We start from the raw sequence: 21601 nt of genomic DNA, 5'->3' as shown, positions 1-21601 counted from the left end.
GAGATAACTATGCCATTTAAAAAGTCAACATAAAAATGACAGGTTTCAGAGTAGCAGCCGTGTTAGTCTGTATTCACAAAAAAGAAAAGGAGGACTTGTGGCACCTTAGAGACTAACAAGATGATTTTACAAGATGCTTCAGCCCACTTTATAAGTACAAATATGATGACAGATTAATCCATTTTTGGAATACACACTTGTCCATTATTTTAATTCATGGTTCGGCTGTAGAGCTGATCACTTCAGACTGCTGAATTTTCTTGGAATCAACACATATGACCCCTGGACTGATGCACTAAACTGAAGTTAACTCATGCACAAGATGAAAGTTAGTTTCTAACTCTGCTCCACATTACAGCATTGCCTTTATAATACAAGCACACACACACACAAAACTGGCTGTGTTTATTTGAGACAGAGATGGTATGTGTAGACAGAATAAAGTAATCTCTAGTCCATAGATGGAGTGTTATTAAAGCTTCACCCTTCTAGTCAAGCAAGCTCTTCTCGTGTCTCCTGAGTATTAAATTCAAAACACATTGTAAAAGGCAACCCTGTGTGGGCTTACTGATTGTTAGATCAGGCAGCTTCATGGCATATGCATCAAAACCTTTGCACTACAAGACAAGACTTCAAATTATATACTGTTACTTTCCTTCCCATTGAAGCACCCCCCAGCCTTTGCTTTTAAATACTGAGTATTTTTAGCCCCTCTCCCCATCTTTTCATTAGCCCCAATGTCACCTTTACAGCTGGGAATAGAACGATTCAGATTTACTCTAAAAAAGCCACAGCCAAATAAGATCAAAGAATTATAGAGACACTGTCTACCATAAATCCAGGTCATGTGGTCTCACCCATAATGTAATGTCCCATGATGCAACTGACCTTCCTGAAAATTTATATCGGGGGAGAGGAATGACGGAAGAACACAAAAGCTGAAGCTATAATATTTTCAGATGTATATCGATCTGCTTTGCATTCCTTCCCATCTCTCTCTCTCTCTCATGCGCCACGTCTACTAATCCAGGCAAACCTCCTAAGCACAGTTATGTAAGCAGTTAAAGAACCCAAGTATTTGACAGCAAAGCATCCTGCTAAAAATAGAGGCTAAACTGGTCCCACACAAGGACTGGTTTATGACTTTTTTTTTTTTGTTTTTAAAGCTACAGATCTAAAAAAAGACCGTGTCAGGTTTGAATGCAAGAGCTGCTGTAATGCCCCGGTCACTGTGCAGCAATGATGTGCCGGATGGTAATTGGGGGAGAATTCTTTCCGTGACCATTAATCCATTCTGCAGTAAATAGGTTTCAGATTGGATTTTATTTTAGCCTTCTAATAGAGTCTTCCTTGTCAATGGTACTTATCACACATCTTCAAAACAAAGCAGCCTTTTGTCAAGCAATTCCCCGAAGTCACAATTAAAAAAAACAAATCAAATAATCACCTGCAAAAGTGACTTTGGGATGCTGTGTAATCCACAAAGCCTGATGATTGCAATTTAGTTGCACATCCATACAGCTAATACCAATGAAACAAGATGTTATATGGATTAACCTGCGTGGCAATCAAAATTACTCTGAAGCGGACAGGAGTTTTTTGGGGTTGGGGGGGAAGACAACTAGTCTTTGTAGACATTACTGCAAAGAGGAGAAGCTGGGAGGGGAATTTCTGTTATATAATTAGAAAGCTAGTATGATATATGCATGTTGTAAAGAAAGACATTACATTCTCATTGTGTAGGAAACCAAACAAGTGTCTAACTTAGTTAAATGTCATTTCACAATCAACTCTTTGTCTTCAGAGAAAGAAGTTGCAGAGAAATCCGTGTTCTACTAGTGCTTCATTCAGTCTTTTCTTTTTTGGTGGTTTAAGCAACAAAGCAAAAGTGCTTTACATTTATAGTAAAGATTCTGCTGATTTATTTGGACTCCGAAGATTTCACGATGGCTTTAGATACACAAATCCACATTACTTGCCAAAAAGATGAAGCCTGCAAGCAGCTGTTGCAACCCTGGTCACTGGCAATTCTTATCAATCCTTGAAACCACAACAACATGCATTTTTGTTTCCTGGGGTGGTTAGCTGACCACAGAATGTCTATACCAAATTTGGTCATGATTACCAAAACAAACACTGACCGCCCACACGCTAGACTGTTTAGAGAGCAGGGGGATTACACAAATCGTGTGTTCAAACCACCTGGTGGTAAAGGAAGAACGTGTTTGAAGTAACTAAGATAACATGCAGAAGGGAAGTGCAGAACAAGGGTCACATTGCTTAGTGCACTATGGGAAGGCGTGCAGATATTACAGTCATGAAGGTGGTATAAGAACCTGTGTGTTGTTTTCAGTTTTTCTACCTATTTTGGATTACCTGTGTCCTCTTGTTATTAAATAGAAGGTGTACCCGATAATACACCTAAAAAGAAGCCTAGGTGCAGTAACCACAAAGCATCTTGCTTTAAGTCTTCTACCAGTTGGGAGAAGGGTCCCACATACTTTTTCCTGTACAGACCAGCCAGCAGGACAGATTTGACTTTTATGATGTTGGACTTGCTTAGGGGGAGTTCAGTGGAGCTTAGTGAAAGGCTGGAAGGGATTTAGGCTACCATTCTGCAAGCAAATAAGAGATTTGAGGGGTGGGGGGAAACAATATGAAAGACTGAGAAGGTCTGATTGACGTGGTATTTCTGCAGTAGGGAAAACACTGGCGCTTGAGACACATAACTGCTCATCTGAAAACTGGCTCAGCTTAAGAAAGGAAATGAGGCTTGCTGATAGGACAGAGGTCGAAAGGCTTCCCCCGCCACATCAAGTTATGGAAGTGCTGGGGATGGATAGTTTTGAACTCCCCCGACAGTGGGTTGCATTGTGCGTCATACCCTTTGGATTATCAGCTATGCAACACTGGGTACATTACAGTTGTCATAAAAGATGTAAATCTAGTTTCCAGCATTCACAGTTCTTATGAGCCCTGTTGTCCTTTAAACAGGGAGGCATTTAGAGTTTAAGAGACTGGACTTTGCTTTACTTTGTTCTGCCACGTTGAGGAGTCCTTCATAAATGGAGTAAAGACACAGGCTCCCCATTCGCTTGCATGCACACTGCTCTGATTCTGAACAACCGGGGTGGACTGGACCCAAAAGCTGAAACTTCGTAACTGAGTTTGGCTCATTTGAGTGCTTTCCTTTGAGAAAATCTACTGCTACTAAATTTGTTTAATGAGATCTGTGTGTCATCATAAATTGATAGAGTAATTATCTGAGATTAATCCTGCTCACATTGGGAATCTGTGTGAGCTTTTTGATCTGAGGCGCTGTCTAAAAATGTATGTTTATTCATGTATAATGCATCTGACAAGTACTACAGCTGAGGGGAAGAGAATAATGAATCTGTATGAAAGCGCCCCCCCCTTCATGTTACAGGTAGTGAATTTGTTGGAAATGTTTAACGCAAAGGTTAAATCTCACCAGGCTGTAGGCTGGGGATGAGCCCATAGGGTGGCTGGCTGCCACTATAAATAAGTAGGGGATTGAGAGTTTACAGAAGTCAAAGCACAGCTCAGGTTGGAAAGATTAGAGAGAGAGAGATACAAAAAGGGGGTGGGGGTAAGAGATAATACTTGACACCTGCATAGTGCTTTGTACGTTCAAAGCACTGGACAGACATCTAATTAATAATGAAGGGACACATCCTGACATCCTTTGTAAGGGCCAATGTCTGTTCTCGGTCACTTAAGTGAAAACTTAGAGTAACTCTGCTGACTTCAAGAGTAATTCCAAATTTACACTGAAATAGAGCAGAGCAGAATTTGGCTCTTGGTTATTTGCCTGAGCAATGATGAACATCTCCTTGCAGTCAAGAGGAATTTTGCTAAAATTCTGAGCTGGTATTTCTAGATATTGCCCCAGTTAAAAAAGAAAAACTGGCAATGCCCTCCCTCCCTTTCACAAGAATTCTAATGCACATTTAATATTCAAAAGGATACATAATATAAACACAAAGTATGCACTCTTGTCTTTTGCAGGTTCTCTCTTCTAGATATAGGAGCTCTACTAGGTTGGTTTGTCACTGATGTGTTCTGCAAGATTATGAGCAGAGCATCTGGAGTTAGCAAAGCACCATTAAGTTCCACATGAAGGGGCCAATTATTCTGAACTTTGAAAGTGATTCCGTGATGTAGGAGACGCAATATGTCATTTTATTTTTCTTAGGAAAAAAGAACAAAATTCACAGTGTTTTGGGATTTCAGTGTAGTGTCACAATAAGAACGTTAAATTACAAGGATCCCAGAAACACAAACAAACCAGGCACCAATAGCTTGTGGGGGCAAGGCAGCAGTGTCACAGAAAAGCATCACTATGGCATTTACTCTGTGCTAGTAGGACACTAAAAATATGGCATTTCCAATGCGGGACAGGATGTCCTTTAAGCAAGTGTGCACGCGGGTGATGCAATGAAATTAGAGGGTCCGGCTGTCAGAGAAAATGAAAGATCTCTTGCTTCAGAAAATATTCACTGAATCATTTGCCAGCCTGTTAACTAGAGTTTTATGTATAATTTTCCGCAGACCTGGCTTTAATATTTTTTGGGGGTGGGTGCATTCCCCAAAGGCACTGGATAAGAGTCAGCTGTTATTGCACCACTGTGTGCAAGGCTGGCCTGAGGGGTTGTGTGGGGGGTATTTCAGGTTTGTTCCATCCCCGTTTCCTGCTGTAGGAGCAGCATAGCTCAACTGCTTGGGCCTGTGGTTCGTACATAGTTACCTGTATTTTAAGAAACGTCCACAGCTGTGGGATTGGCGCTGCTGTGAGGCTCCCACCTACTGTGGGGCTGTATGTGGAGTCTGCTGAATCTGAGCGCTTATGTAGGGCTTTGTAATCACTAAGTGTCACAACATCCCTGTGAAGTGTGTAGAATACCTGTTTTACAAATGGGGTAACTAAGGCCGGAAGACTATAGGACTTGACCAGGGCCAAAGAGGAAGGCTGTGTCACAGCTAGGAGTAGAATGCAGGAGACTCTTGTTCTCCATCCTGTGCCTGACCCACTAGACCATATAGCCTCTCACACTACAGCCTCCCCCCTGTGGCTTTGTTTATATGGTTTTTTAACCTCAAGTTAATAGACTGCTGTTTAATTCAAGGCAGCTAACACATTTGCAAAGGCTAGCTCTGACCCTCTACAAAGGTTTATTCCAGGGAGCAATGTTTGTAGTTGATCCTGGAACAAACTTATGTGGCGACGAAAGCGTGCCCTGGGGGAGGATGGTCTTCCAGTTAGGGTGCTTGTCTGCTAGATTTAATTCCCTGCCCTGCCACAGACTCTCTGTGTGACCCTGTGCAAGTCTTTTAGGCGCTCTGTGCCTCAGTTCCCCATCTGTAGAATGGGGATAACAGCATTTCCCTACTTCACAGGGGTGCTATGATTATAAACCCATAAAAGACTGCAAGGTGCTCAGATACCACAATGACAAGGTCTTCAGTATTTATAATGGCCAAGAGTGTCTGTACTAGCCTGTAAAAACATGTTAGCAACCTCTAGTTAATTGGCAAGTAATCAACTTGAGGTTAACCAGTGTAGACAAGTCCTCTGTGACTCAAGTTCACAGTGACTGCCCAGTAGAGGAATCAGCTCAATTGCAGGTGACCAGCTGGGAGGGAGCTTGCAGCAAACCCTACTACTATTAGCATCAGTCCTTACGTAAATGAGTTCTTCTCCCCACCACAGTCTGGTCAGGAGTCTTCCTCACCAACTCCCAAATTGGGAAAAACCCATGGCATGGTTTTCACTTCTCCCTTGGCCACCCTAGATGGCTGTAGGCAGGGGACCATGAATAATCTATGAGGCTTAGGAAAGAAAGTCAGTGAAACCTTTCGCATGGTGGAAACAATGTACACTGAAGGTTCTTTAAAACTGAAAGCTGAGGTAAGCCCAGTGCAGATAATTCCTTACCCTCCTCACAGGCCTGTTGGGAGGGATTATGTAATATTTTTATAGATGCTGTCTGAGAGAATAATTTGGCCTCACAGACAATGATTACAACACAACATTCTATATTGTCGTGCTGGGGAAAAATAGGAGCAAAAGCCCTGTTTTAAACCTATTTTGAACAAAGAAAACAAAGTTCTTGGGAAGAAAAAGAAAGAATACTCTGATGAAGTGCAGAGCATCGGAGTTGTACTGTATTTTAGGTAGAGGAACAGACATAAGCCCTCAGAGGAAGACTTTCAGAGGAACCTTTCACTGACAAGGCATAACCTCAGTGGACCAATTACCTGCCCTGGCCAAGCACCACAATAGGCTAACCTGCTAACACTGTGTCATCTGCCTCAGTCGATATCTTAAGAGTAACTGTGCAATTTTCTCTCTTTTAATTAATGGGTGTACGACATTTAAGTTGAAGCAGAAAGTCTGGATAAAAGGGTTAACACTGCACGCACACACACACAAAAAAAGGGATTGTTTCTATAAGTTCAGTACTGAGACTATTGATCTAAGCAGCCTCAACAATTGGTTTATAAGACAAGGATCTTGAGTAAAACCCACTGAACATACAGCTGCACTTTGCATGCATCATTACAAGAAAATTTAAAAGTCTGCATGAACACAATTATAGAAGCAAGCTTCTGTCTAGTCTTCTGCAGCCTTGAAAGCACTGGATAACATTTACGATGGAGGGAAAGGAGGTTGGGAAATTAATATTAGAAAGCTTTGGTTCAACACTATTCAGCTGTTAATTTTCTGTAAGTAACGAGTTCCAGAATATCTAGGAACTATATACAATCAGGTTATTTTTGTTAAATTATGGCGCTATAGTGACAGATTTCTAGCTTTGTTTTTTTGATTCAGCCTGAAGAAGTTAATAAGATCTTTGCCAAAAATCAAGGTCAGACACTGTGAACAGCCGCCATTACTGTGAAAAACCATCAATCAGCAGATGCTGCCAAGAAAAGAGCACAGATCTGGGAATGGAAGCAAGACGGCAGTGACGCACTGCTGAGTCACTGAGATATTAGAAGGCAATGTTTTTTGCTGAAAGTATGAAAAGTGAGAAGGATGTAGCTAAGGTGCAGAGGAGTCTGAATGGGCACAGAGCCCATCATTAACAACAAATAAGGGCCTTCGAGCCACAAACCCACTGGCCATTTTATCCTCTGAGCTCTCTACAATATAGCAGTGCTTTAATTGGGAGGCCAGGACAATCATGAGTGATAAATGTATCCTTTAAACAAGACTATTAACCTTCAGCCTATGAAAATAATGAACTACAGATATTTAGAGCTTGGGACTGAGTAGAGGAGGAAAAATAAATACTTAAGGCTTTGTTGACCATGTACTCTAAAAGTTAGCTCTTATCATCTAGGAGAGTATTATTTTTATTACAAATACTGTTTTTGTTGTAAGAAAAGGAGTACTTGTGGCACCTTAGAGACTAACCAATTTATTTGAGCATAAGCTTTCGTGAGCTACAGCTCACTTCATTGGATGCATACTGTGGAAAATACAGAAGATCTATGCATCCGATGAAGTGAGCTGTAGCTCACGAAAGCTTATGCTCAAATAAATTGGTTAGTCTCTAAGGTGCCACAAATACTCCTTTTCTTTTTGCGAATACAGACTAACACGGCTGTTACTCTGAAACCTGTTTTTGTTGTGTTTTGTTTTTTTAAGGAGGAGACCAGAAAATGGTGTTGTCCAAGAGTTGTCTGCTTATTCCAGTCTTCATTTTAAGCATATGTTCTTAAGACTTTAAGAAATAAAATGACTAGTATCCAACAGCATTGTTGTAATTTTTATATTATGCATTGTGACAATCTTACTTAGAATAAAATCTCCTTTATGAATAGCTTATATGTGACCGCACATAGGGAGGGATGTGTGGGAATGCATTTTCTCTAATGATAATTACCTTCAGCTCATCACTGAGAGTTTAGGTGAGTAAAGACTCTAAAGTGTACCCAGTATTCCCACTGCAGAATAGCTTTTGATTATGTGAAATCAGCCAAACAAAAGGCACCTTCAAATATTCTGTTGGGGGTTGTCAGTCACCTTGCTAGCACTTTTTAGCTTTCCAAAATATATAAATAATCACCATTGTTTCTAGTTGTACTATACCCACAAAAGTAATAGATTTTCATCACTGATAATGGAAAAGCTACTTCATATTGCAGCATAAATCAATCTTCAGCACAACAAGCTGGCACAAAACCCAAATGATGAGTCTTAAGGTATGTTTACACTGCACACTAAGTCTGGGCTCGGATTCAGGTTTGAGTCCCAGCCCCCGTTCCATCCACACACAAATCAGTCTGCCTCAGGTCAGCAAACGCTCAGGACCTGGCTCCTAGAACATTGTGGGGGGTGGGGAAATGGTGTCAGAGCCTAAGTATTGCTGTGCCTCAAGTCCAAGCCCTGCCAGTGTGGACGTAGCACAAGCTACAGACCCAAGTCAGAAGGTCTGCATAGTGCAGTATGCACACATTAGCATGGATGAGAAACCCAGGTCCCACAACTGTAAACCCAAGTTTACAAAGCAGTTTGGACACTCAAGAGCGGGCTTAGAAACACCGAGTCCACAAGCCCAGATGCCACTGATCCAGGCTTAGTGTGCTGTATAGACATACCTTTAGAGCACTGTCAGTTCTCAGGTACTGTGGTTTGTTTACAATGATCCTAACTACAAATGGGGATTGACAATTTTGCCTTTCTACCGGTATGTAATACACAGAAACCTATAAGCAACCACATGACATTTTTTCTACTTTGCACGGGGTAAGTGGATGCTACATTACAGCACGCAATAAGGCATAGCTCCAGATCTACATAAATCCATCAGCTTTCCAGGATCTCAAACACTGGAATGTTCCAAGGATTCTAAGCCTAGAAAGGCTCAAGCATGGCTACTTAGCAGTCTCAACATATACTGGCTAAATAATTCAAGTTGTACTGCGCAATGCAGCTCCTTCATCTGAACCGAGGGGTCAGCTGAGTATTATGCTCACTGGATTAGATCATTTGAGCATGGGAAGGGCATTACACAGCGCAGTGTGAATTAGTTTCTCTCTCAGCAGACACTGGAAGCAGCTATGAATACAGCTGTAACCCTTGCAAGCACAGGACACTATGGGATTTTTTTTGTTTGTTTGTTTGTAATTTTAAAGTCTATGTTGCTTTTGGCAAACTGTTAGAAATTTTTCAGTGGCAGCTGAGGGAACTCCACACATAGGCCCTGAATCAGCCAGGTTCTTAACATGTGCTGAATTTTAAGTACATGCTAAAGTCCCCTTGCCTTAAATGTGACCTAAGAACGTACCTCAAATTAGACACATTTTTCTGTGCCTTAATGAACAGAAATGGACTTCAGCATGTGATCAACTAAGTCTCTTGCTGAATCAGGGCTCTAGCAAGGGGTGCTCTGCATTGTGCAGGAACAGACTCTTGATTAGGAGAACTCTCTCTGTGGCTAAACTAGAGCATTTGGTAAGGACATCACAACTCATCCAAGGCCTTGTCTACACAGGAATGGTTTTTTTTGTTATAAGCTAAGGTGTGACTGTAAACCAGTGGTTCTCAACCTATTTACCATTGTGGGCCGCACATGCAGCTCTCTATCTGTTATGTGGGCCGCATCCACACAATATATTTACACCACTTGTATAGCCCTGAGGATGTCACATGGGCCGCAGCTGTGTGCTGATTTGGCTACAAGCAGCCCACGGGTTGAGAACTGCTGCTGTAAACCAACGAAGACTGGTCTAATACACTTATTCCAGTATAACAGTGGCTTTATTCAGTTTACGTTATATTGCTTATACCAGAATAAGAGTGTTCATGCAGGGGCTTATATCAGTATAACTGTACCAGTGTAACAGGTAAAATTTTCCCATGAAGAAAAGCCCTAGGGTCCCACTCTCATTGACGTCATGACAAAATTCCCACCAACTCTAAAGGGGTAGGATAGAGAAAGAAAGTAAGTGAGCATGCTTAAGTAAAACCACTTCTCTCCAGGGATTATATACGTGCTGTTTATTGAATCTCTCCGACCCAAAACCACACGCACCTTTTCAGTGAAATGTCAGAGATTTGCTTTCGTCAGTTATGTTACTAGTTCTTCCCACACACTCTTGGAACTGTTAGAATATGCTTGACAGAGGTTCAAAAGCTTTTTATATGTGGCACATGACAGCTGCAGCAGCTGTCACAGAAACCTGTGGGAGAACGTTGTTTTTCTTCTGCTAAATCTTTCTCTGTAAATGTGAAGACTTTTTTGTAGTCTGAGAAAAAGAAAACCACACTTGACATCAGAATGGAGATCACACAACAGAATGGGGATACCCCTAACATGTAGGCTCAAAGGCAGAAACCATGCACCCCATGCCCACACAAATACAGATCGATGTACACAAGAGAAGATACCTTCAATTTTTAATGCTGATTTTGCATGTCCTATAGCTTCCCACGGTGACGGAATGTCTAGGAACACTGCATCTGCAACATTCGAGACCCCAAACCCATTTTTACAGACATCCTGATTCTTCACTGTAACCAGGTGTTCTACTTTATGCTCCTGGAACTCCTCCTTCGCCTTCTCTGCCCTCTGTTGGTGGAACTCGACTGTGTACAGATGCCCTGTTGGAGCCACTGTCCTGATGATAGCATGAGAAAGGGAACCACTTCCGGTACCTAAACAAAACAAAAAACCCAACAGTTTTGAAACACTTCTTGACATGAAGCTCTAAGTGACTGTAGAATTGTCTTCCCAGGGAATCAGCATGAGTAGGGCTGTCCAAATTCATGGCCATGAAAAACATGTCACGGACCGTGAAGTCTGGTCTTGTGTGTGCTTTTACCCTATACGATACAGATTTCACGGGAGGAGACCAGCATCTCCCAAATTGGGGGTCCTGACCCAAAAGGGAGTTGTAAGGGGGTCACAAGGCTATTTTAGGGGCATGTGGTATTGCTACCCTTACTTCTGTGTTGCCTTCAGAGCTGGATGGCTAGAGAGCAGAGGTTGCTGGCTGGACACCCAGCTCTGAAGGCAGAGCCACAGCCAGCAGCAGCGCAGAAGTAAGGACGGCATGATATGGTATTACCACCCTTACTTCTGCACTGCTGCCTTCAGAGCTGGGTGGTTAGAGAGTGGCGGCTGCTGACTGAGGACCCAGCTCTGCAGGCAACAGCGCAGAAGTAAGGGTGGCAATACCATATCTTGCTGTCCTTACTTCTGCGCTGCTCCTGGCCAGTAGCCACAGCTCTCCAGCTGCCCAGCTCTCCAGTAACCTTGTGACCCCCCCCCCGCCCCAACTCCTTTTGGGAGCAGGGTCCCTACAATTACAACACCGTTAAATTTCAGATTTATATAACTGAAATAAGAAAATTTATGATTTTTAAAATCCTATAACCATTAAATTGACCAAAGTGGACCATAAATTTGGCAGGCCCTAAGCATAAGCCCAGATGCTTGGAATATTTTAAAAACTAGAATAAAACCATTTGTAAAATTTATAACAGCACACAACCCTATGTTAGCAGGAAGATGGACTAGATGTTTAGATTCTATGAACACGGATCAAAATCCACGTGGGACTTGAATATTTCCCTTTAATCTTTTCTTTATGAATTTCCCCCCTTTCTTTCTGGTTCAGTGGTTACTGAAGGCAATTTCCCCATGGGACCCCAAATCACTTGTTGAGCCAACAAGTGAGTTGAGAATGAAAACTAGATGGTACGGAAAGCACCTACCTATAACGGTGACAGGAGATCTAGGAATAAATGGGTAAATAAAACAAACACTACAGGCATATGAATCACAGGTTCTCCAACCATTATCCAAGACTTCTTTTTTGGGGGAAAAAAGTCAAGAACAAATCTTTAAATCTCACTTAAGACTTTATTAAAACAAAAGGTGAAATTTTGCTGACAAGTCACAACATTTGAAAGCCCTATTTGTGTCCATACAGATAAAGTCCTTCAGGACAAAAACCCTATCCCTTACTGTTATTGCTTCTTAGTCTTCAGTGCTACATATATTCAAGGTGGTATAGGCCAAATCCCTGTGAGGTGCTGAGCGCCCTCAATTCCCACTGAAGTCAATGAGAGTTAAGGGTACTCAGCACCTTGCAGTAGCGTGATCTACAAGACCCTGGTTCAGCTAGGTATGTAAGTACTTTAAGCATGTGAATAATCTCAATGAAGTCAAATAGAACTACCCACATGCTTGGAGTCAGGTACGGGCTTGAGTACCATGCTGAACTGGGGCCTACATCAATAAACCATAGGATTTTGTGCCGTACTGATTTAGGGAAGGTTTTAAAAAATGACCCTCTGCCCTCTTGAATAAACAGATGGATGACTAAGCAGCAACGCTTTAATAAAAACAACCCAAAGCTACTAAACCTCTTCACACTACAGACTACCCACCTAAATTTTAATTTAAAAAACAAAACAAAAAACCAAACACACCGAAAAAACAACAACAACAAGAAAAAACCCCTACCACCTCAAATTTGTTTTTTCATTTTCATTTGACAGAAACACAGTATTCTAAAGGTTTGTAGTCTTGTAATCAGAACACATTTATCCCGCAGAAATTAATGAAAATTCATACTCAGCCCAGCTGCCTAATGGGAGTACTTTTTGACTGCCATGCAGCAAACCAGAGTTGAATGGTTGGTCCAGGGCTCTTGCTCCCTGGCCAGAGAGGGGTGGGAATACTGTGGTGGTATTGCACTCTCTTGACCGGTGGAGCAAGTGAGACATTAGGACTTTAAATGTAGAGCCCAGGGGCCAAAATTCATCACTAGAGTAAGCAACTCCATTGCAGGTTCAAAGCTGCATCCCTGTTTATGCCAGCAAGGAATCTAGCCCCAGATATCTGCAATGCGACACAGAGCTCTACCAACAGGCTTAAGGAACATCACTGCACAACCCCTATCCCAATCCTGGTGGCTGTGATAAGGGGGTGAGGCAAGGAGAGACAAGGAAAGGGTGATCCTTGGCATTCTGATACAGACCCAGGCCACTGCCAAGGGAATAATAATATCTAGCTCTTATATAGCAGTTTTTGTCAGTAGATCTCAAAGCACTTTACAAAAAGGTGGTATCATTATACTCATTTTACAGATGGCAAAACTGAGGCAAAGAGGAAGTGATTTGCTTGAGGTTACCCTGTAGGTCAGTGGCAGAGCCAGGAATAGAACCCAGGTCTCCTGAGTCCCAATTCAGTACGCTATCCGTTAAGTCACACTGCACCCCAAGGGAAAGTGTCTGGTGCCTGAAGTTCTTCCCTGCAGACATTTATTCAAAGGAAAAATTAGCCCATCTACGTCGACATTAAAAAACACACCAAGCAAGAGCCAATTAACATATGCACCCAAGAACAATATACGGTATTTTATCTATGAGTTGTACAAGCACACACAAGCATTCCCACCTCTTAAAATGGATTCTGATATGGTAAACAGGATACTATTAGAACTCACTAACATATGTGCACAGCAGTGTAATACTATCTTCTGATTGATTTTTAGGACAATAGCAGTGAGTTATTGATCACGAGATGCTAAAGTGACTGAAATCCAGTCCTAATGTCTCCTGCCAGAAGGCATGATTGTGTGACAGAACTTTTGCAGCCCCTGGGAATGTAATTATTTTACCTTCCACCTGGCTAATGTTGCACCTTCTTTGGATCTATCCCCGATTTAGCTAAAGAAGCAAACAGAAGGACTGTCAGCACAGCTGTGACATAAGCAGAAAAGGAGGCAGCTTGTGTGTATCTCATTTCCTTCGTCATATTCTTTTACATTTTTAATGATCTTCCTTTTAAATCTGCTCTTAAACCACCACAGAAGATGTTGTTTTTCTCCCCTCTAGGATCCCCCACAAATGCTCCAAGCCAAGACCAGAACAAAAAACAGGATGTTAGATGTTGAATTTAAAGGGAGGCATTTGCAGGTGGATATTCTGAACGGGGCAATTCCTTAAGTGAACTTACCAGGAATCACTTTGTCATCAGTTGAGTACTATGAACATAAGAAGAATACATGTAACCATATCAAATTCCATTATGCTAATGTCATCAATGCTCTCCTTTCTAAAGATGCTCACAGGCAGACCTGTGCCAACGTTCTCGGTTTCCCATTGTTATGAGAACAAAGTGTTTATGAGTCACAAAACCTTACAGAAATTTCCAAAAGGGACTGAACATTATGGACCCAATTCTGTGAAGTGTTGAGTGCCTGCCCTGCTCTGACTTCAGTCAGAGTTCAGGGCACTCAACACCACACAGAATAGGGCCCTTCACAGGTTAGCATTCCCCCTCCCCGCATTCACAGCGGTTCACTGCATTCAGCATCTGTCCACAGGGTACTCAAACACAGCCACCACTACCCAATCTGCAGTATCTTCAGAATGCAGGGCATTAATTGTACGTTTCTCTGGTGTAGAGCCAGGGAAGAAAAGATTTTACTTCAAAAGGTTATTTCCTCCTCAGCTACTGATCTGTAACAGTTACATTCCTTGATAGTTTCCTCCTCTCTCGTCTCCTTGATTTGTTCTTCAATTTCTTCCTGAGTCCTCTAATCAACAACTGAAGAGTAGAACTCAGCAAAATTCTGCCTACAATGGTTTCAAACAGCAGCACTCCAAAGTGGGCTTTTGCCAGGAGCAGGAAACTGGATCGAATCAGTTCAGGCTGCTGTCCCTGGGATACAGGACCATTTATGCAAGCAGCAAAACGCAGGGGGGCACTGGATTTCTGCAATCTATTGCACAAATTGTGCTATGATACTATGACAAGGCAATAATGTCTCCAAAATAATATTTCCCCCCCTACAAAAATACCCCCTCAACACCAAGAATATTTAAAACCAGAAGAGCTAAATTCAGCACTTGACTTCAATAGGATTTCATTCCCAAACACTATTTGTCAATTTGTCCCAGAAGGGTGTACGCTGGGTATGTGCTGAAAGCAGGATCATTTCTGGGACAAATACAGTTTGTAAGTTTTACACCAAGTTGTTTGAGTTTTTGATAGGTTGTATTACAAATGGTCTTAAAAATTAAGTTTGGTCTCTAGCAGAGAACAATGCCCGTGTGACTAGAGCACATTACCATGTATGTATCAGGAGTACAAAGACAGCAAAATCTAGGTTACTTTACACTGTATTAAAAAGCTGTTCTTAATTGTAGCTACTGCTTTAGAAATCAGGTATGCATACAAATACCATCTGTGAATCCCACTCAAGCTGCTGCAGGTCCAGGCTAAGCCTATGGTCATTGTTAATGAGCTTTGCAAGCCTGATGTTTCTCTCTATTGACTAAATATTTTATGATTTAAAAGTTCAGCCACAGAGTTACATTACTGCAGCGTGCACATAATGGCATCAGGCAGATTCCTGTTACAGATCTCTCTCACTGTGGGTGAAATTCATAACCCCAGCTACAGACATTGTATGGGGGGGACCAACCTAAGGATCAAGGAACCAGAGGCAGGGATTAAGCTCCTGTGCCCAAACTTCACGGACTTTCTGGTTAGTAACTCTGCAGACCAATGGGTCACGCTCCACCAGCTCACTCACAATCCCGTCTTCTCCCCTGATGAGCCTCAAGCTCTGGGGCGCTCGGTTTGTGCTCCTCCCAGCCTCCCCTGCTGCAGGGCACTGCAATGGTTCAGCCTTCCATGGCTAGAAGGATTTGTGCCAAAAAATACCATGCAGTATTTCTGCATCTTTCAACTGTTCCCATTCCTGTGTAGGAAACGCAGCAAATTAGTGATTAAATAACCACACAGATTTTATTTGCTGCTCAGGCAAAACGGTTCTTTTCACTTTCTCCTTATTGCAATAAGAAGATATTCAGAGCAAAACCTCTGCACAGACCCCAGCCCTCTTGGTCTGCATGTTTTATTTTGTTCCCCACCTGTGGCAGAATGGCATATTTGGTCCCTTACAAAAATAGTTTATGATATTTCAAATCTATGTAGACGCACATCACACTGCAGTCCGAAGACAGGCTCACATGACTGCACCACCTCCAGACACCCCAACATTATGTTACCTGACAACTGATAGAAAACAAGTGATTGCTAACCATTTCTAAATCACGTTAGCTTGGTTTTCACCTTGAAAGCGATATTTAAATGTGACGACCTGGAAACCCACCAACTCTTGTATGTAGGAAGCCAGATTTTGAGTTGCATTAGCTTTCGTTGCCACAGGCTATGTGCAAAGGCAGGGGTGCAGGAACAATTTGTGTAGTGGGGGTGCTGAGAGCCATTGAACCAAACTGTAAACCCTGCATATAATGGAAACCACTTCAAGCCAGGGGGTACGGCAACACCCCCTGCAATTCTAGTTCCAGCAGCACCTATGTGCACAGGATCTTCCCCAGAGTCTCTAATCCTAGGGTTCTGCTTTTTTTAAATAAACAAAGCATTTAAATTTTTAAAACTATACATGTGTACAGCTGTACAGATGTGAGTGTGTGATGGATTGTCTACACTGCCATCCCAGTAATTCAGGGGTTAAAGTTAGAGAAGCTCACAAACCCACAGGCAATCTCAGATTGCTCCAAGGTAAGAAAAGTTTAAAATATAAAGAGCGTTATCAAATACCATGTCAGTATCATATCATACAAGCTATCAGTAGAACGGTGGTGTTGCCGGCAAGATTTGGTCACACGTATCCTACATTTGGGCGCAGTAAATACAATAAAATAACGACAGCGCAGTCCCATTTGTCTGTCTCCTAGCTACAACTCTCAAAGCTAGCATATAATAATAAGTAGTGGCAGGCCATCAGTCAGCACTGGGAACGGATGGAGCCTCACAGGGCAGGAAAGAATTAGTCTCAAGGCAGTCCTAGTGCCACTACAGATTAATGTTTGCCAAGAGGCAGGGACTACAAGAATACGCACAATAAATGCTGGGAACAGGAGAATTATTATTCATTATTTTGAACACCCAAAGGCATGCTATGGACTTCACAGAAATAATTCAAGCCACAGTTCCTGTCCTAAAAAGCTTACTGTCCAAAGTCAGGCACGACACATGCAGTGGGGATAATACAGAAATGAAAAGGGAGGGAAAGAGAGCAGTTACAATAATACCGCCTCAGGGTTACTTCAGTAAGGTAAACACGCATCTCAGAGAGTTCCTTTAGAGAAGAACAGCTCTCCCCTCCACTCTCTCTTCTCTCATGGAGGACACAACTGACGTGGGTTTTTAGGAAGGGAGATGAATGAGGAGAGGGTTATTGCCTGAACAGGTTTAGAAAGTGCAATCCCATGCATAGGGTCAGACGTAGGGCCCTACCAAATTCACCGTCCATTTTGGTCAATTTCACAGTCATGGGATTTTTAAAATAGTAAATTTCACAATTTCAGCTATTGAAATCTGAAATTTCACCCTGTTGTAATTGAAGGGGTCCTGACCAAAAAGGCGTTGTGCGGGGTGGGGGATGTCACAAGGTAATGGGGTGGGGGTGCGGTACTGCTACCCTTACTTCTGCGCGGCTGCTGGGGTGGCACTGCCTTGAGAGCTGGGCAGCTAGAGAGCAGAGGCTGCTGGCCGGGAGCCCAGCTCTGAAGGCAGAGCCACCGCCAGCAGCAACAAAGAAGTAAGGATGTCATGGTGTGGTCTTGCCACCCTTACTTCTGCTCTGCTGCCTTCAGCGCTGGACCTTTGGTCAGCGGCCACCACTCTCCAGCCACCCAGCTCTGAAGGCAGAGCAGAAGGGCGACCCCCCTGCAACTCCCTTTTGGGTCAGAATCCCCAGTTTGAGAAACACTGGTCTCCCCCGTGAAATCTGTATAGTATAGGGTAAAAGCACAAAAAAGACCAGATTTCATAGAGGGAGACTAGATTTCATGGTTTGTGACCCGTTTTTCATGGCCGTGAATTTGGTAGGGCTCTAGTCATACAGGAAGGAAGTGGGAGAAAGTGGTGAAGAAGGTATCCAGGCTGGCGTCATGAGCAAAAGGGATGGGGAACGGGAAGACTGAGGTTTCCTTTTTAGAGACGACAAAGTCAGATTCCCACAGGAAGTAATCTTCTGCCAAAATGGAGATGTTTGGCCAGTTCTTAAGCTATACAGTAATATCCCTCTTGGGCTACAGTACTGTCAGCAGGGCTAGTTTCATTAACTACAGTTGTCAAACACTCTGGCAGTCAAGGGCCTTTCCTAAAACCCACCACTGTCAATGCAAAGACTCCCTTGACGTCAGTGGGCTTTGGTTTAGACCTACTTGTACATCAGCAGAGTGCCACATTCTCCCATGTGTTGACAGATGAGGCCAGGCTTACACCACAGACGTTTTTAAACAGAGATCAGCTTCTCACTTTCTTTTCAGATTCCTTTTGCTCATGCAGTAGCCGAAGGATAGATATGGCAGAAGTTGTAAGCTTAGGCTTAGCGTTAATATGTTCCCAAGTTGAATGAATCGTTACAGGGCTTTGGGTCATGCTTTACCTTAGGAGTGCATTTATAAACAGTTTATAAATGATTAACAGATGCTATAATCATGTTATAGACATGCTAGCATGTGTAAGAAGTGTCATAAGCACATTAGTAGAAGGTGTTATCAAAAGTTTTAAGCAGCCAATTGACCTGCTGGACTTTGAAACCACAAATTAATCTTGTGTTAACCCTTTATTAAACTATATATAAATGTATCCTTAATATAAACGGTGACCAGAATGAATTTAAACATTTCCATAACTGATTTACAGCACCTCTAGAACAGGCTTGGGATTAGCTTGGTGTAATGCTTAAGATCTCCACAGTCACCCAATCAAGAAGCTGTACTACTCTCAATATTGAGGAATCCAAAATCTATTTTCATATGGCACTAAAGGAAGATTTAGCAATTTTGAATACAGGATTTAGCCAGAGAGAAAGAGATACTCCAACGGGTGTTTGGCTCAAGTCGGTTTGAGTTTGTCCTAGGACTGCTGATTGTTACATTATCATTGGTAGAGCTGGCTGGAACATTTTCAACTAAATGTCATTTCATCAAAGCTAAGATGTTTCAGAGATGTATCTGTTTCGAGGAAGTTTTCTGAAGTCCAAGACTGAATTCTGACCAGAGAGAGACCTTTATTGAAAAGCTCAGGTTTTCCATCAGAAAACAGCTGTTTTGACACAATTCCATTTTGCAAAAACATTCAAAATGTTTTTGTTTAAATTCCAATGGGGAACAAAAATAAAATGTTGAATCTTCAAAGGCTGCTGCAAAACAGAATTTGTCTTGGGGCAGCTCTGATCACTGAATAGAAAATAGCCCTGTCTGGGATGTTGATGTCAAGAGTAGTTTTGGAGAAAGTAGTGACATGAAAGAAGATTCAGTTCTGTCCCTTAATCTAGACAGAGCTCTGGTCTCCACTACGGGGTTAGGTCCAATTTAGCTGCGTTAGGTCGATTTTAAAATGAATGCGTCTACACAACCAACCCTGTTCCATCGACTTAAAGGGCTCTTAAAACTGACTTCTGTACTCCTCCCCAGTGAGGGGAGTAGCGCTAAAATCGACCTTGCTGGGTCGAATTTGGGGTAGTGCAGACGCAATTTGATGGATTTGGCCTCTGGGAGCTATCTCAGAGTGCTCCAATGTGACCGCTCTGGACAGCACTTTGAACTCCGAAGCACTAGCCACGTACACAGGAAAACCCCAGGAAATATTGAATTTCATTTCCTGTTTGGTCAGCGTGGCGAGCTCGGCAGCTCAGGTGACCATGCAGTCCCCCCCAGAATCGCAAACGAGCTCCAGCATGGAGCAAAAGGGAGACACTGGATCTGATTGCTGTATGCGGAGAAGAATCTGTGCAGGCCGAACTCCGATCAAAAAGAAGAAATGCTAATACATATGCCAAAAATCGCACAGGGCATGATGATGAGAGGCTACAACAGGGACACACAGCATTGCCACGTGAAAGTCAAGGAGCTCAGGCAAGCCTACTAAAAGACAAAGGAGGCAAACGGTTGCTCCGGGTAAGAACCCCATTCGTGCCGCTTCTGTGATCAGCTGCATAGCACTCTAGGGGGTGACCCTACCACTACCCCACCACTGTCCGTGGACACCTGCAAGGGGGGAGTCTCACACAACAGGGAGGAGGATTTTGTGGATGAGGAAGAAGAAGATGATGATGAGGAGGAAAATGCGCAGCAGGGAAACGGTGAATCCGTTCTCCCCGGCAGCCAGGACGTTTTCATCACCCTGGAACCAAAACTCTCCCGTGGTGGGCTCTCCGGCCCTGAAGCTGGAGAAGGCAGCTCTGGTGAGTGCACATTGTAACTACAGTATAGGGTTTAAAAGCAATAGTGTTTAATGTTTGATTTGCCCTGAAGAATTGGGATGCATTCGCAGCCAGTACAGCTATTGGAAAAGTCTGTTAACGTGTCTGGGGATGGAGCGGGAATCCTCCAGGGACATCCCCATGAAGCTCTCCTGGAGGTACTCCCAAAGCCTTTGCAGAAGGTTTCTGGGGAGGGCTGCCTTATTTCATCCTTCACGATAGGACACTTTACCACGCCAGGTCAGTAGCAAGTAGTCTGGAATCACTGCAGCACAAAGCATGGCAGTGAATGGTCCTGGGTTTGGTTGCATTCAAGCAACATTCGGTCTTTATCTTTCTGTGCTAGCCTCAGGAGAGTGGTATCATTCATGCTCACCTGGTTGAAATAGGGGAATTTTTGTAAGGGAACAGTAAAAGGACCCCATTCATGCTGGGTTGTTTGCGCTTAGCTAAAAGGGATAATCCCAGAGAATAGCCACGCGGTGGGGTGGGGAGAGGTGTGTGCTGCACATCCACTCGAAAACCGCAGCCCCTCCTTTTAAATGTGAAACCCAACCGGCATTGTTTGCTATGGGAAAGGATGGCGCTGCAGTTTGAAACCATTCCCACATGTTATGAAGGCGTAAGAAGCCAACCAATGTGATCGTTCCTCTCTATTCGACATTACTCCAGATGAGGCCTCACCACTGTGTCCAGTTGTGGGCCCCACACTACAAGAAGGATGTGGAAAAATTGGAAAGTATCCAGCAACAAAAAATGATTAGGGGACTGGAACACATGACTTATGAGGAGAGACTGAGGGAACTGGGATTATCTAGTCTGCAGAAGAGAAGAATGAGGGGGGATTTGATAGCTGCTTTCAACTACCTGAAAGGGGTCCCAAAGAGGATGGATCTAGACTGTTCACAGTGGTACCAGATGACAGAACACGGAGTAATGGTCACAAGTTGCAGTTGGGGAGGTTTAGGTTGGATATTAGGAAAAACTTTTTCACTAGGAGGGTGGTGAAACACTGGAATGCGTTACCTAGGGAGGTGGTGGAATCTCCTGCCTTAGAGGTTTTTAAGGTCAGGCTTGACAAAGCCCTGGCTGGGATGATTTAGTTGGGGATTGGTCCTGCTCTGGGCAGGGGGTTGGACTAGATGACCTCCTGAGATCCCTTCCAACCCTGATATTCCATGATTCTAACCCCGCGTACCAAAAGGCTTACCATGGCTGCCTGGAAACCCAATTCTGTTGCCCAGCCGTTTGTGATGTGTCACCATACCGGCAGGCGCTCAATATAAAAGGCAAAAAGTGACCTTAT

The 21601-nt window shown here is 43.0% G+C and overlaps 1 protein-coding gene across 4 annotated transcripts in view; it reads right to left on the bottom strand.

Annotated features, from left to right (window-relative positions):
• Positions 1-21601, bottom strand: part of TRMT61A (tRNA methyltransferase 61A) — a 36229-nt gene that overhangs the window by 722 nt on the left and 13906 nt on the right. For all 4 annotated transcript variants that reach the window (XM_084632451.1, XM_084632452.1, XM_084632450.1 and 1 more), the window contains exon 3: positions 10421-10687. In XM_084632451.1, coding sequence (XP_084488577.1) covers positions 10421-10687 — 267 coding nt within the window. The remainder of the gene's footprint in view (positions 1-10420; positions 10688-21601) is intronic.

This window comes from Lepidochelys olivacea (genome assembly GCF_965140295.1).
Source record: "Lepidochelys olivacea isolate rLepOli2 genome assembly, chromosome: 6".
Taxonomy (NCBI): Eukaryota; Metazoa; Chordata; order Testudines; family Cheloniidae; genus Lepidochelys; species Lepidochelys olivacea.
This window is presented reverse-complemented; position numbering and strand designations above follow the sequence as displayed.